General features: G+C 37.3%; 1 protein-coding gene across 4 annotated transcripts in view; it reads right to left on the reverse strand.

The window, feature by feature from the left end:
* The window catches only part of cpne7 (copine VII), a 43,346-nt gene extending 28,135 nt beyond the window's left edge, over positions 1–15,211 (reverse strand). The window contains exons 1-6 of one of the 4 annotated variants that reach the window (XM_030125767.1): positions 15,089–15,211; positions 14,159–14,213; positions 13,728–14,042; positions 7,953–8,135; positions 5,618–5,692; positions 1,944–2,018 (exon numbers count right to left, since the gene is read on the reverse strand). In XM_030125767.1, the coding sequence (XP_029981627.1) occupies positions 1,944–2,018; positions 5,618–5,692; positions 7,953–8,135; positions 13,728–13,901 (507 nt within the window). In that variant the 5' untranslated portion in view covers positions 13,902–14,042; positions 14,159–14,213; positions 15,089–15,211. The other 3 variants (XM_030125739.1, XM_030125758.1, XM_030125747.1) reach the window with 3 other exon arrangements.
* Between the last annotated feature and the right edge of the window lie 2,274 nt (positions 15,212–17,485).

Here is a 17,485-nt window from a genome sequence, read left to right on the forward strand (position 1 = left end):
TCCGATAATATCGGCCCACCGATATTATCGGCCCGATATTGGCATAAAAATGTAATATCGGTGAATATCGTTATCGGGTTTTTTGCCTATCATTAAAACCGATAAAATAATGCCTTGATTTCGCCGGCATTTACCGACGCGTAAACGAAGCATTGTTTGTAGCTGAAAGAAATGTGCAGTTTTCAAATTGTACAGTAGAGTTGCCACACTGTAATAGACTCATGGAGGGAGGGAGAGAAAATAAATAAATATGGCATTTTTTCCACAATTTAAGTTGAAGTATGTATTCTTTGCACAGACAGTGTTTACATTTTGAAAGTCTTGTTGCATTTGAGAATGCATCCAATGGGGCATCACAATAAAATTAAGCATGATGCGTTAATTCCATGACAGGAGATATATGATGTTACCTAAAATTAGTTTAATATCCCATATATATCGGCAGCGGTATCGGTAGATATCGGAATCAGAAATTAAGTGTTGGACAATATCGGCATATCGGTTTTTGGCAAAAAAGCCAATATCGGACATCCCTATAAAATATGAAAGAAAAGATAAGAAGAACAGAGAAGGAAAAAAAAGAATACATAAATAAATAGGCTAATTGTACAATAGCAAACCAGACATAGAAAGAAGTGCAAGAGTAAGAACTATTAAGCCAAAAACATCCGTAGAATTAACCAACACAATTTATACAATACATGTGTACAGAGATAAGTACGATGCTTAATTTATTTAACCAGGCAGAAATCTGTACCATAATCATCAGAATACATATTAGTGTTGGCAGTGCTGGTTACCGAGGAGTTTTTTTTGTGTGTCATTATAAAACACTTACATCTCTACAGTATGTGTTCACATACATTCAGAGCAGTTCAGTCAATCTTAGACAGCAGTGTTGTGTGGATGCCACAGTAATTTAGGACAATATTGAAGTAATTTTAAGTTTTTAAAATATACCAAATACTTTGAGTAATTTAACCAAATATCTAATAAATCATATTTAAGCACATGTGCGATCTGTTGTGAAATATATTTTATTCAAATGAACCAGACTATCTCTATTTCTGGTAGGAGACTGTTTACATGAAGTAACATGTAGGTGAAGTAAAGGCTGCTTTTTTAATTATTATGCTCATGTCAGAGTCCAGTTCAATTTGCTGTCTGAGTCGCTGTAAACTGCAAACTGATTTAGAAAAAAATATTTGTACACACTGTGGAAAATTTTAAATTTTATACCAATTTTGGGGTGAAATCAAGGGCAACCAAGGAGGCTGGTTTGCTCCTGAGAACATGGAGTGACTTTTGCTCATCACAGTAGTAATTGGATATAAGCTCCTGCTGACTTTTGGATTGAAATATGCCTCCAGCAAAATTTGACAGAGAGCAGGAGCAGCTAAGGTCAGTGGTATCCAGCCTTCAAAAGAAATTACATTTTATTTTGATATCTTTTGTATTTGTAAAGGGCCAAGTACAAGTCTATTAAGCATGAATATCATCATTTGACACCTTGTAACAGAGTTTGTTTATAGCTCATTTTCATTCCTCAGCAGGTCACAAATATAGCAATAAACACAAGTCTATATAAAAAAGGTCAGAATGCACACTTTATAAGTAATATTAACTCACTGTTGTATAATTTATGAGAAAAGTATATGATATGTAATCCTTACTACACTTTAAATATGATATCATGTCTGCTCGGCCACTTTTTTTTTTTTGTTATAATGTGAAATCGTATTCTTAAGATGGTTTGTGGTTAACAATAAAAGAAAACACTTCCATATGCATTACTTCAGGGCCACTGCATTGTGTTACTGTCTGAGGTTTCACTACTGTATCAGATGATCATATTCCCACTACTGCTATCACGGCCTAGTGCTGCTTACCATATCAAATAAAACATTGTTGGAATTTCCATCAAAAACGTGAGCTCCTCTCACCTTATCATCAAGCTTCTTGGCACAGAAGGAGAGCTCCACATATCCGTTATTGCCAGAAATTTCCTCAGCGTGCACCTGAAAGGAAATGATTTGATAGTAATATTTTCCTTATGGTCTTCATTATGCAGGTCATGAAACACTGATTCATCCAGTGGCTAAAAAGCCTGATGTTTAACAACCTAGTGTTCTGAGTGAAAGGTATCTGTCACTGGCTAAACAGTGACAGCTTTATAAAATCCTTATGTGATTTGTGGGTATTTTCACACAAACAACACTGTAAACACTGAACTATATTGTCTTCCTTGTCAAGTACAAGATAATTACACAACATGAATTGCAAGTTGAGCAGTGGCAGCTGGTCCATAGGGGGCACTGGAGCACTGACCCTGCTGAAGATTAATTGAAGAAGAAGGCTTATTTAACCCTAAAACATCCACTTTGTTTCTGGGACCCTTAACCCTAACTCAGGTTTAGGGTCACACTAAAGACCTGTAAGAAGAATATCCATGTTATTAGGCTTCATTTGAAAGGCAGCATCCTCTACTTTATTTAATATGTGATTGAAACACAATATAAACTACATCAGTTTAATCATCGAAGGGTTCTGACCTTGTGGAAGAAGTTAAAAATGTAAAAAAAAAAAAAAAAAAAAAAAGCTCTGAAATTAAAAAATAAATTGTCATCTTGTGTCTTGTAGTTTTTGCCAACATTTACTGAAGTTGTTTGTGATTGTACTGATTTAATTTCTGCGTGAATATGGGCGCTTCCTGGTTGTGGAACCTGTAAAATCAATGTTCCTCCTTAAACCCCTGGTGATCAGGTATCCTGAGGCTGAGCTCACATCGGAGGATTAAAGAATCAGCTCAGGCGCACAAGCCAATCAGAGCTGTTTCTAATTTGGACTTTAATTTGAATTTCAGGATTCCAGAATGAACACGAAGCAGAAGATAAATCTGCTCCAAATGTCCCAGGTAACAAAGTTTTGTCCTGTTACAGCTCTGCTCAGTCTCCTTCACCTCTTTATTCTACACAGGAACTATACTTTAATGGCATATGAGGTAAAACACTAACTGCTTATTCGGCTACGTAGGGATTATAGATCACCTGGTCTGGAGTTGAGTGATCAAACTGACGGGGACACGTTAGGAATGAAGGTTTGGTTCTGTTGAGTTACATGAACTTTTCACAAAAATACTAAAATTCAGGCAGAGTTAATCAAAGATCAAAACCATAGGCATATGGCATGTTAACACACATGCATTATCAGCTGACAAAACATGCATTTTTGACTGTACACACAAATGTATAACTACTGAACTACTCATGTTTAGCACCAGCCACCACTATATTTAACACTGAGGTATCTATCTATATATAGGCCTTATTTTAGCTTTAAACGTACTTGAAATCTGCATAACACTAAGTATTTATACACTGTTTTTACACCATTGACCTCCACTTTTGCAGCAGCCTCTCTGTGATAAGAATTTAACATATTTTATCTGTTGAAGTGCCTTTTACTTAACACACAACTGCTATACATAAAACTATTGAGTGGAGAGCCACATAAGCAGAAAACTACAGGGTTATTGTTTCAGCTGCTATATTTTTTTTTTTAAACTTTTTATGCATTCACTAAAAAGTGTGATAGCAGTTTTTCTCTTAAAGGTGATATTTGTTTACACTTTTAATTCCTTGAAAAAAGATGTGGAGACCAAACTCAGCAGCTCATATTTGACTGTCTGGCTCACTTTGAGAATAGTTTGTTCTTTCTCATCTCTATGTTTGACTCTTGGTGTAAAATCAACATCAGACTGTTGGTACGGTAGATACCGGCGAACACGGCCAGGGCTTGACGAGGCCTGACAGTGATGAGTGGGAAAGTACAAAACCTGTGCTTTTTATCAGACAGCTCGTTCTGACAGGAACTAGGGGAAGTCTTTATAAAATGTTTGCAAGAAGGTGTGTGTGTGTCAACGCTTGCTCTTACATTTCTCTTGTCAGATTCAGACGTGGGGAGTGAACACATTTTGGGGAACATGTTGCCCTTTCAGTAGAGCACTAGGCTTAATGTTACGGTTTGGATGAACTGAGGCACATAGATGGTATGGTTATGTCTGGGCTTAGAAAAAAAGACAGGTTTATGGGTGTCCTAAGATCTATAGCAGCACAAATAAATACTTAGAAGTGTGTTTCTTAATTTTATTTCTCTAATAATGGGTCATATTATATCTCTAATTCATAAAACAAATGTATGTACATGTCTTTCACATCTAACATATGTATTTTTCTTGTGCATGCATGACTTGTTGTGATGTTCTGTAGGGTTGTGTGTATATACAGTCTGTATATGATGCATAAACAGTAACATACAGCAGCTGCGATGTTAATTAGTGATTAGTGTTGCATCTTCACGTAATAAAATCAGTGTTGCAAAAATTGTAGCTTTAGCATCAGTAGCAGCAGGTCTATAAGGGGTATAGCCACCAAAACATAACTCAGAAAAGAAAAGCTTTTTAATCCTCAAAGACCTAAATACCACGAGCATCTACTGATTCAAAAGGTTTAATAACTGTTGAATCACTAATCCTATTAATATATGTAAATAATTGCAGTTTGTCATCTTTTCATTGTCATCAGATGTGACCCATTTGGACGTTCAGATGTTCCATAATGAACATGGAAACACTGTCATTGACTCACCATTAAATCCCATGTAGTTTGAGAAATGACAGTGACTGTAGACGACTGTTTTTACTTAATGATATACTTTGTTGAAAAATTGACTTTATCTTCAGTTTTCTCTCTTTTGATATAATAACTTTTGAATATATTCTAAACACAATTGAACATCTACATTGTCAGTAAATTTAATATAGGAAAATATCTGATTTCACTGTGAAATCCAGAGGATAACATTATATAATGTAATAAACTGTGGCAAATCACTAAAGAAAAGTTAAATGCACAGAAAAATTAATGTGGAAGTTACCACTAAAAATTGTTTTTAATATATTTATTATAACAAAAAAACAAACAAACAAACAAACAAACCTGTGTGATCTAAAAATATTTTAGACAAAAAATATTTATGTTGTTTTTCCTTGCATTTTGTTAATTTCTGTGTGAATATGTACACTTTCTGTTTGCATAGGGCCAGTCAGTGAGTCCATAGACCCATGAAGCTGTGGTGATCAGGTGACCTGAGGCTGTGCTCCAACAGAGGCTTCACAATTTGCCTCAGGCTTCAGCTCTATGCACCCTGGACACACCCACTTTCATTGGCAGCATATCAGATTTTTTCTGTCTTTAATTTTTCATTGGGTTGTCAAGTCATCTAGTAAGAGACAGATGCCTTCAGGACAGTAGAGTGAACATAAAGCAGACGATTAATCTGCTCCACACACTCTTTCTATCTAATCTGCTCTATTTCACATCACAGGTAAAATAGAGTATGATTCACAGCAACATGACTATTTGGCCAGCTGCCACTGTTTAGGATGTACAGAAATCTGCCACTGAAGTAAAAAAAAAAAAAAAAAAAAAAAAGTTAAAGAAATCAAGTTGCCATATGTTGTTTTGCTGAACACTCAGTTCACAAGCTGCTTACTCTCACTTTGTTCATGTCCAGCATTCAAAACTATTTCATAAAGGAAAACAATAAATGAACCTACAGTGATGGTGGATTTTCCGGCATATTTCCCATACTTCAGCAACAAAGGCTTCACCATCTTCTTCTGTGCGACAATCTGCAAAAAGTAAGATAAGCACATGTGGCCTTCAGCCTTCAGCAGTAAACAGTAGAGATCTGAGTCATCATATGAGTCATAAGTTTTTGGCTGCTTTTTGATAGAGCACACACAGAATCAGGTACATGTAGCATCACAGACAAATATAAGAGTTTAACGATGATCTGTGGAAAAAAATATAAAGAAATTTATTGTAAATCCAATGTTCTTGCAGTGCTCTTACTGGCAAATTTCTCAGCTGCCTATAACAGCCTGCACACTGACTTCAATGTAGAGTTTCTGGGAAAATCCAAGGCACGTGATGAAATGCTCTCAGTTTCTAAATATCTCCCTTCTGTTCCTCCACAGTGCCAACAGTGTGCAACATAGACAACCATTAACTTTGAAACTGAGTCTGCTCATCAGCTGATCAGCCTCCAAAACTTGCAGTTCATTAAATGGCCACTTGAGATGGGCTCCAAAAGTGAGTCTCTTTGGAGTGGCAAAGACCTTGACTCCAAAGTGAAGCAAATCTGGAAATATCTTCAGCTGAAATACCATCAACGGTCACTATGTGCTGGTTCCAAAAATGCCTGGCTCCCATAGACTTAGTTTGAACTAAGTAGAATAGAAGTATCATAGTATGCTATATTTTTCCACAGGAGTTATTCTGGTTTAATTCAAGTGTTCTGAGGGCCCATCTTATTGCTCTGTTAATTATGCAAATAGTAAGCTCTAATGTCTGTTGTGTTGAGGTTTTATTGACAGACATCACTGACAGCTTGTTCTCTTTTAAGGTCTGAGCTTTTATTTACTAAATAAAATGTATTTTTTCCTATATCTTGACTGTAGTTATGGTTAATATGTTATACTAACCATCTAATCATTGAATTGTTTTGTTGAAGAATGCTTGAAGAACCGATTTACTGGGACATTGAGCTAACATTTACCACTGACTTGCCCAAGACCTCGGGCTTTCCCACAGTTCCACCCTTTTTTCCAAACACGGTCAGTTCTAGCTCCAAATAGCCTATATACTGTGGCTCCACACATCATCTAGGCTTAAAAACAGCAGCCCAACCACCACTGACATTACATTAGCCCCCCTCCTCTTCTTATTTACAGTCCATGTTTGGTCCCTATAGACCTCCATGTTAAAAGATTAAAAAAAAATAAATGTTTACAGCCTGATACAAAACTCAGTTTTAACCTATCTTGCCAATTTCCCATTTCATGACAACTATACAGGGGGTGAATTTCCATATAAGTCACCCATTTAAACTGTGTTAATGTCTAAAGTTATGATTACTAAGTGACAGATTGGTGTCATTTGGCTGCTGACTCCGATTTTTGGAGTTTCTATTTATTGAATAAAACATTTTAGTCAGACATACAGCTCTCTTGTGGCTGTGCTTAGAAGTTATACAAGACAGCCAAAGGAAGCTGTCATTAATTTTTAATGTGGTTTATCTGCAACAACCATAGATCAGCTAGTACTTAAATATGTGCTTATACATTGCATGATGTTAATATTACTATTACAACACCCACTCTATGTGATAACATTTATTAAGCAGCTGAAAATACTTGGCCATATTTAACATAACCGTTTCAGCCATGTATTTTTTTCTGCAAGTCAGCACTAGTGTTAGCTTGGTGAGTTTAATCCCTTGTTCTTCCTCAGCTCTTATCGAGAAAGATGCAATATGTCCTGAGTCTTCCAGTGGACCATGACGGGGCCATAGTTTTGGAAAACCATGTATAGTAGTCAGTGTGAGGAGGCAAATAGTTATTGCTTGTCTTTGAATCATGGAGTATAAGACTACACACCCCAAACATGTGTCACTAATGATATCCTTTGTCTCTCCAGTATGTGTCCTGAGCTGAGAACAGAAGGAAATGTACAAAGACAACAATGCCCTTGGTGCTCATAGCATGTATCACAACAGATGAGAGATGCAGTTCACTCAGCAGTTTCACACAAATGTGTTTCACGCTCTGTTAACTTAACAAATTGAGATTTTTTTCTCTTGAATTGACAAACATTATAAGTGTATTTGATAGTAATTAAAGAACAAAAAATTATTTGCCTCTTGCTGTTGACTGTAATACTTTTTTTTCTTGAAATAATGAGTGGGAGTGGCATCACTTCTATTCACGGTCTATGTATTGTCCATATAAGCACATAAATATGGCAGCAACAAGATGCAGACTGCTCTTCTTCACGGAGGCCAAGCATACATCACATTTTTCCTTCCATTTACTTAAATACTGAACCTACCTGACCAAGAGTACACTCCACCCCACCCAGGAAATCGTCATCGCGGGTCCCGATGCTGTGAGTGCCATGGATGTCATAGACTTCAAATCTCAGCTTCTGAACTTCCTCAAAGTAGTAGTCCAAAGAGAAAACTTTACCAAAGACTGGATGCAGGTTGCTCTTGATCACCTCTGTCCTGTCCAGCTGAAAGAGGACACAATCACCAAGATTTCAAGCCTTCACACTTTTTTATGATATACTTCAACAGTCATACTTTCATTATATTTCACCAAATGTGTGATTACAGTCATAGTAGACAATAGAGATCACTTTCACAGATTGCATCCTACTCAGTATTAAAATATCCACACATAATATATACATATAAGTCTTTTGAGGATAAAACACAGCTTATATTGCCTTCCTAGTCATTTTAAATAACACCAGAATGTAAAGCAAATAATGTTATGTATCAGTCACGAGGATGAGAGAAGATTGGAGTTCTCTGACATTTAATTTCAACGTGCAAAACACATCTATGCTTGTCTTTGACTGCCTGACAAGTAAAAGCTGAGCGCTCTGAGGCCCCATCTGCTCAAGATGTAGGATTTAGCTTTCACAGCTCCATGACCATTTCTTTCCCATCCAATTTGTCACAAGGACAAATCGTTATAGAGCATAACACATATATCTTTAGAAGGTCAGATACAGAGAATATACAGTGTATGCAGTGTTTTTTGTTCATATGTAAGGCTTTTCTTTTTACTTTTTGTAGAGATTTAGTGTTTGAAATTTACAGATTAAATACAGACAGACCCATAAAAACGCATAATCTGACATGGATCTATAATTTAATATCTTACATGTAAAAAAAAAAAAAAAAAAAAAGTGTTAATGTTAAATGTGAAAAAAAAAAGAACAGAAAACGAAGTGCGTGTTGTGTGAAATGTGTCCTAATAAGGTGTTTGCACACATTATCCTACATGACAGCTTGTCATAGATTTGCAGTCTGTGAGTGTCTATAGAGTGATGAAACACCCACCTTACAAAGATATTTCCTGATTTAGGGTTTTAATGATTGAGGCATAAAGGGCTATTTAACATGTCACTCAAAAATCATCCATAGGTATTACTGACGAAGCTATAACACCTGATTTATATCCCTTTTATCTTCATCATAGCCCTCAGTGACCTGCTGCACCCCAGGAATGAGAAATTATCATCCACCTATCAGCAGAGAAGTGTTTCTTCAAAAGATATAAGCAATGAATCAGAAATACTTTATATCAATTTGACCTCACACTAACTATAAAAAAAAAACTATAAACTATTGATGCTGTAAAAAGTTTCCATCTATATAGAAGGATATGAATTTAATTAAACCCTCCTTTAATCTATTTCATGCACGATATTTTGTCTATTTGTACTGTATTTGTGTATTGCAAAATGGCTGATTTAACACAGATTAGGCTGCATGCCAATGTAGAAAAGGGTATTGTTTTCACTCATGTCCCTCTATATCAGTGTATAAGGAAAATAAATCCCCTAATGACCATGTTAAGTGTAAAACCAGGGTTTAAGGGTATGTATTTATGTTCATGTGGGTTTCCATGCACATCAATCACAACTTTAAACCAATTTTCATCCAATTATTTGTGAATTCGTTGCAGCAAATATGTGTGTTTGCTTTGTTCTATCATCATTTCCTGAAACTGTTGATATAAGACAATCAGAGTATTTGTCTCTTTTTAGTCGAATAATCTTAATAGGTTTTGCAGTTGAAAATAATAATGTTGCAACATAACAACAGAGCCTCGTTTATTTGTTTCTTTTTCACAATGGCAAGAATCACAAAGAAACAAAAGCTCGGACTTGGCTTGATCAGCCCCATTCATCCCCATTTCCTCAACTGTCTTTTCTTGCCTTCTCCTCCTCTCTTGGTGCCATCTGGACGGACAGATTTGAGATGAGCCAGATGAGATGAGATGAGTCTGTTTGTTGATGAAAGCTAATCAGAGCTACAGAGAATAGGTTGTGCCGAATTCTCTGATGCCTGTTTGTTGTTGGTGGGGAGCCAGACCTACAGAGAGATCCCTGACATGGAAAATTACGGTTTTCTCTGATCAGCTCTGCCAGCTATGCGAGCTATTATTCATGTAGTTCAATCACAACAAGCCTCTGTCACCTATGTTAGACATCAACACAAAGATCACGTTTTGATTGAAATTGTTATAATGGGCAGGCTTCGGGATCCGGTTTTCAGAAAGAAACGATAAAATGGGAGAAAATGTCAAGTCACCCCCAACCTGCTTCCGTTTTCATCCTCAGAGATGAACAGGTGGTGATAAAAAGTAATACCAACATAAATGCAGCTCAGCTAATGGTACTTGAAAGTCATTGAGGCTGTTCTGTATGAGCTCAGAGAAGAGAAAGAGGGTGTTGGTGATATGAGTGGGCTCAGCTACTCACTCACTCGTTGACGTAAGTAAGCAATTTGCACAGCAATGGTTCCTCCCAGTGCAGAGGGAGTTTATGGCAGAAGACTGGACAATTGTGTTTACTGTCATGGCTGTCAAGACTCAAAGTATGGATGAATGGATGGAAAGATAAATAAACTGATCTTTATTACTGCAGTTCTATAGTTACTATTTTTGCATGCTTTATTCTGTTCACACATACAACTGACAGGCTAATGAATCCTTTTGTATTTGCATTTGTTGATGCAAACATATAGTTTTGTTTTGGTCACTATAATTTGCTAAACTGTAGACTAAGGCCCAATCCTAATTCACCCCTTGGCCCTCCCCCTTACCCTTACCCCTCCATTTTGCACGTTCACGTAAAGGGGTAGGGGTGTTCCAATTCTTGATGAATCGGAGGGGAAGGGCAAAGGGGGAGGAATGTTTGTCCCTCAAAACAGAGATTTTTCAGGACCACACTACAAACAGAGGGGTATGAGAAATCTCCCATAATTCTGTTCAAATCATCGGCAAGATGGAGATAAACACAGCAAAAAAGTGCAGCAGTGTGATGAAAGAAACACACAAATGTATGTATTTGATTCGTAAAACAACTTAATCATTTGATTGAGCGTTTAGTGTCGTTTCAATGTGTTATAGACTGTATTTCTGCAAAAAGATGGCCAAAGCCCATGCAACAGAGATGGTTACAGCTGCTGACGGCATGGGGAATTTTTTCGGAAACAAAGTTGTCGCATCTGTTTATAGTGGCATCAATGACTGCTGATGACATAACAGGTCTCGAAGGGTTGTCTAATTTCATAGGGCAATGTTTCAACCACTACCCCTCGCAACTCAGTTTCAAAGGGTAGTGCCAAGTGCAAGGGCCAAGGGGAAGGGGTAAAAAGGGGGGCCAAGGGGTGAACTGGGATTGGGCCTAAGTTAACCTGCTAGCATGAAACGGGTTATTTGTTTATGATTTTAGTACTTTTATATCTTGCTTTGTTGTAAAAATAATAATGTCACAAAATAATCAGTGTTTCTATGAATGGATGATGGATGGATGATGGATGGATAGATAAACTGATCGTTATTATTGGAGTTCTATGGTTACAATTTTTTGCTTTATTCTGTTTATGCATACAACTGACAGGTTAATGAATCCTGTTGTATTTGCATTTGATGATGCAAACAGTTGTGTTTTGTTCATCATGATTTGTTAAAGGTGTAGATAGATAGATGTATAGATGTATCGATAGATGTATCAATAGATGTATAGATGTATAGATGTATAGATAGATGTATAGATGTATAGCTGTATAGATAGATAGATAGATAGATAGATAGATAGATAGATAGATAGATAGATAGATAGATAGATAGATAGATAGATAGATAGATAGATAGATAGATAGATAGATAGATAGATAGAGATTCATTCATTGACTCATTCATTCATGGTACAAACAACCTCATATAAAAAGCACAAAGAAAAAAAAATAACTGTGTTCAACAGTCATCATCACTCCCTCAAAATAGCATCTCGAGATTCCACATTCATACAGTCCAAACATCACAGTGAACATTTTCAACAAATGGCTCCCAAGTGGTCTGCATTTGGCACCGTTACACTGAGTATTATCTCCCAGATCCTTGGAAAGAGTATTTTGTGCAATTATGGGCAGTCGGAAAAAAGTCTATACAATTACACATCCACTGTAATGTTTTAATATACCCTCTACTTAATGGAGACCTGTGTTTTGGCTTCGCCTCATGAACTAAATGACTTGATTAAGAGGGAAATGAGAGACCTTCTGCCTACGCCTCAAATCAGTTTGGGACCAATCTAACAAAGTAAACATTTTCACCTCGAATACAACTCATCATGTTGCATATTGCCTCTCTAATAATCGTCCACGTAGGCCAGGAATAACAGCACACATGAGCATTTTTAAAACACAATGATGAGGTCTTTCTCAGAGAATTTAACATTTGTACAGTTCCAAATCAGACAGCTGCTCTTGTGCCATGATCCAAAAGAGAGAAAAGCAGCTGCTTGTTCATCAAACCATTAACAGATTTTTTTCACTGGTTGCACTTCACTGTCAGTGATCTTGCGTGACAATATACATTTGGGATGGCTAGTGTTAGACAGAGAAATTTTTTTTATGTGTGATATTTCTCACATCACCAGTGCTTTCACGAAAATGTCAGCATCTTGAAAATACTCAGGCAATTTTACTTCAAGTCTGAGGAATATATTTCATATTGGACAGCTGAAGGGGAGGGTTAGACTCTTAACATATGTAGGGGTGGAGCTGAATACAAATATGGAACAGTGTAAATAGTGGGTTTTTCCCATACAATATACAATTACATCTAAAGACAACAAGAGAAGGAGTGCAGTATGGTTGGAAACTATTGCACTTGATTTTTTTTTTTTTTTTTTCTTATCTTAACTAGTTTGGTGAGGCAGTTTATTATTAAATCACTTTGTTTTCCTATTAGACCTTCAATACGTGAAGCAGAGTTTCCTTAGAAGAGTCGGCGTTAGCTCTAATAGCATGATAGCCTGATACTGAGAAGCATCTGTTTTAATGTGCATTAATTGTATTTTCATATCCTACAGTTAAAAATGAAACAACAAATGCAGTTATACCTAGTATTTCCACTTAGCCTGTCACAATTATTCCATAATTGACAAACACCTCAAACTGACTGTAAAAAAGTAGCTGGAATAAACAGAAATGTTATATTTCCATCACTATGACTGTTTGAGAGTTGAATGTCTATCGGTATAAAGTCAGTTATGTGTCATTTATAGTGATTTCTTACAGTAATAGCTTATATGTTTGCATCTTTTTGTTTACACAGCCTAAAAGTCACACAATTTTTAATCATGTGTCCCAGTATTCAATGGTGTTTTTCTTCATTAGATGTACTGTATGTGTAGAAAAAAAGAAAAAAAAACTATTGTTAGGATTTATTATTGTACACTACTGGGATAAAGTGAAAGAGAATTCCTTGCTCACAATTATTTCTATGACAGTTAATCATCAGTTGAAATTTCAAAATTTTGACAGCACTAATTTCCCCAAATGCAAAAGCCATGGCTCACTGCTCATCCCTAGTGCACACAGATCAATGCATCATATGTTATTAAATAACTGTTAATGATTCACATAGGGAGATTAATAAAAGACGGTGGGTTAATATTTAAAAGCTACATGCTGCTGCTTATAGAATTGCTGATTGAGGCAATATTGACCTCATGCTATCCTGCTGAGGATCCTGCTGAGTATGCAGTGTGTGGTACTGAAGACAAAAAGAGCCTTACCTCTGTCCATTGTCCATTGGTCTGCACCATGAGGATCACACATGGATCTGACTTGTTCAATGTGTCTCGGTCGAGCAGAGATTTGCAAGACACACGCAACTCTACTTTGGAGACACAGGTAGCTGGACCACTAAGGCTGGTCGCAGGGGAGGTGGCCTCCTGAACATCATTCATCCTGGCTCAGGACAAGAGGAACTGCCAACCAGCGGAGCAGTGTGTAGGGAGGCTGTTTGTAGCTCAGAGAGGTGGGAGAGGAAGTGGTCGGGTGGAGGCAGCTCAGCAAAGACGTGGAACACTCACAGGAGACAGGCTCTTCTGACTTGGTACAGATGTCACAAAAAGAAAAGATTCCTGTTGAATCCCAGGAGACCAAACCCACGCTGTTATTACTGTCTGTCAGAACTATCCACTTGTGAGAAATATCACCTTACCTCGGAGAAGACGACAGACAGGACATGAAGGTGGTGGGGGTGCGCTTTTAAGACTCTAGATCAGGAAAGATTAAGTATAAAAAAAATAAAATAAAAATAAAAAATCAGTTGCTTCTTCTGTTCATAGAAGTGCTGTCCACAAAATGCAGTTAAAACACACACTTAACGCATCTGATAAATGAGAGAAGATGTTTTGTGAGAGCAGCTGATTAAAAATCTATCACTTTAAACTACACCCTGCTGAGGTGTCCTTGAGCAAGACCCTGATTGTGACCCTGCTGTGCCATATCCAACGAGATTAAAGCCTGAGGGTGGGGTTGGAAACGCTCCAGCAGTATCAGTTTCCCTAAATGACAGATTACTGGGAGACAAGTCCACGTTTCTTTGTGTGTTCAGCACCACAGACAGCGCCCGTTGTCTTCCATCAGACCTGGCACCAGTAAACACTGGAGCCAAACTTCACTCCAAAAAGCACCCAACACTGCCACATTTACGCAACGTGGCTTCCTGTATTTCTCTTTTCTTAATAATAATAATAATAATAATAATATTTTTAAAAAAAACTTCTGATGCATATACCTCGGGGTAAAAGCAACACGTCTTCTTAAAAGAAAAAAAAAGCTGTGGAATCAAAGTTAATGAAGGCGACGCAATAAACGCTCCTGAATAAATGAACTCGACTATAAATCTGTTACTCTCCAACATTCAAGGAGGTAAAATTACGACCTTTTCTGGTGTTTTCTAATTACACAAGTCAAGCCGCGGAAGTAAAAACAGTTGATCACATCGTTTGTTATTGACTGCCATTACTCACTTCTAATAAGACAATCTGCAGCTGATCACAAACATGCAACCGCGCTCCATCCTTCCATCACAAACAATAAACTCTGCTGTCGACCACGTTAAACGGAGGAAAAACTCACTCCCTACCTGCAGACCCTCTTTACTCCTCAACACACTTGTTTAATCCGCTCTCATACACGCTGCCCGATATTTTCCACTCAAACTCATTGGTTAGAGCGATGAGGAGGGAGTGGGCTTGGCTTGCACAGAGATAGGGAGTGGAGGGAGTCCAGCTGCTGATGTAAGGCTGGGCTTTATTCATATTTATTTTTTATTTATTTATTTTTTAATACTAAGACACGGTTATCAGGAGTTCAAACCCAAACCGAGCAAAAAACAAACAAACAAACAAACAAACAAAACAAAAAAAAAACAGGAATTGGAATTAACCGGGCAAGACTAGAAAGATTCTGAAAATGATGCGTTTCCGTGCGTAATTTGTGGGAAAATTATGCTGGAATTATCCAACTAGATACTAAAAGGACAATTACCGACTCATGACCTGAAGATGCAAAGATGTCGCTTAAGAAAAATATACATCCTTCTCCTCCTACAATATGTTGAAACTGATATGTCATAAAACTTCTCACAAGTAGCATGAAAGAAAGAAAGAAAGAAAGAAAGAAAGAAAGAAAGAAAGAAAGAAAGAAAGAAAGAAAGAAAGAGTCATGCATCCTTGATAACAGCCTGGTAGGTGATGCTTATTCATATACCTGGAGGGAAAGCATATGTGCACAGTATATGCACAGATGTTCCAGCTGCCACATCAGCTGTTTATGTTCAACCATTATGTCTTGAACATTAAGCTCAAATTGTAACACAAAAATAATCAGTTTCACCACAAATCATAGCACTGCTTGAATATATTTTCTCTCAGGATGATAAATGAACCATCTGTATTGCTATAGAGGTGAATTGTGCATAACAATAAACTGACCAGCTGACTTTCATAATGAAATACCAGAAAAGCCCTCGAGATATTTCGCAACAACTCCAAAGGTAGCATTATCATACAACTACATCTCCATATGGGAGCTCCTGCGTGCAGACAGCTAAAGACCTGTGATCCTCTAGCATTTACTCAATTCGCACCAGCACACACTCCCACCCACCCACACTTCAAGTCTAATGTCACTCATCTTCAAATGATCCCGAACGAGATTTTTTACAGTATTTTATCACCAATATATATTACATAATGTATTGTTTCTACACAATATCCATGCCTAAACCATTTTACAGTCCACCCACAAATGTATTATTTTCATGAATGTATTTCCAGACATTGCATAACACTTATAGATTGCACCGACAAAACAGCAGCTCGAGTTCCTTCAAAACGGAATTGCAGAGAAACAAAGCTAAGAGTAGAAATATTATGTTCTTTGCTCAGTGTGTGCTGATGCTAATGTGTAGGCTTACACTGATGGCTTGAAATCCTAAGTGTCCTTCAAAAATAGAGGGAACATTTTTTCATTAGTGCTCCTCAGCCTCACACCTTTGTCTTTGGTTTTACAGAAAATACATTTAATTCTTGGGGAGTTTATTGGCTGAGAAGGTAGATCACTCAGATTTTAGGAGGGAGTGATGGATATTCTTATAAATAAATAAATGTTTGGCCTGGTTTTGTAATTATCTGCTGTGATCATCATGTAACCCACACACCAACCCACAGATGACATCAATATTTACATCTATGGAGAAATTATTTCAACACACACTGCAGTTCAACTTTATTACATAAAAACATACGCCTGCATCAAGACCCTAACGTGGAAATGTGTTGGTTTCAGACAGGGCTATCACCTACAATCAGTTCTCCCTGCATTTTCACCCCCACTGCCTGTTATTCCATGGGTATTTGGAGTCGGTAGGAAGCGTCTGCTTTGGGGCACACACCTGAGCCCAGTTACGCCACAGCTCTAAACAACAGCCATCTGCTGCTGTTGCTGCTGCTGCTGTGTCAAATCAGCACCTCACAGGACGTTCTCTGCGTTTACACATGGATTACCCACTCAGACTCCCCCCAGTCAGTCAGACAGTGCATGCTCTGGTGCTGATGACCACATAGCGTGTAGAAAAATCCAAATAGGAAGATCAGTTTTCATGGCCTGGTGAGCTGACTGTTTTCTGTCAAACTGCTTACCTGTATCAGCCTCTGTCCTGTGTGTTTGTGTAACATCATCCATTGTTTTCCACCAGCAGCAGTTATTTTTGGACAAGTAAGCTTTTGGAAAATTCCTAATCCATTATTGATTCAATGGTTATCATTTGAATCAATTACTGATCTTCTGTTTCAGTAGTCGATTAATGGCTCGCTGAACAGAAACATTATCTCCAGGAATCTCCTCTGTCATCATTATATTTGACTTACTGACCTATAAATAGTGTGGTCAAAAACCACCTCACTTTACTTTTGCTGAACATGATACACACAATACATCACAGCTGACACTACCAGACACTTTCACATTCATCTTCACT

This window comes from Sphaeramia orbicularis, chromosome 3 (genome assembly GCF_902148855.1).
Source record: "Sphaeramia orbicularis chromosome 3, fSphaOr1.1, whole genome shotgun sequence".
Classification (NCBI taxonomy): domain Eukaryota; kingdom Metazoa; phylum Chordata; class Actinopteri; order Kurtiformes; family Apogonidae; genus Sphaeramia; species Sphaeramia orbicularis.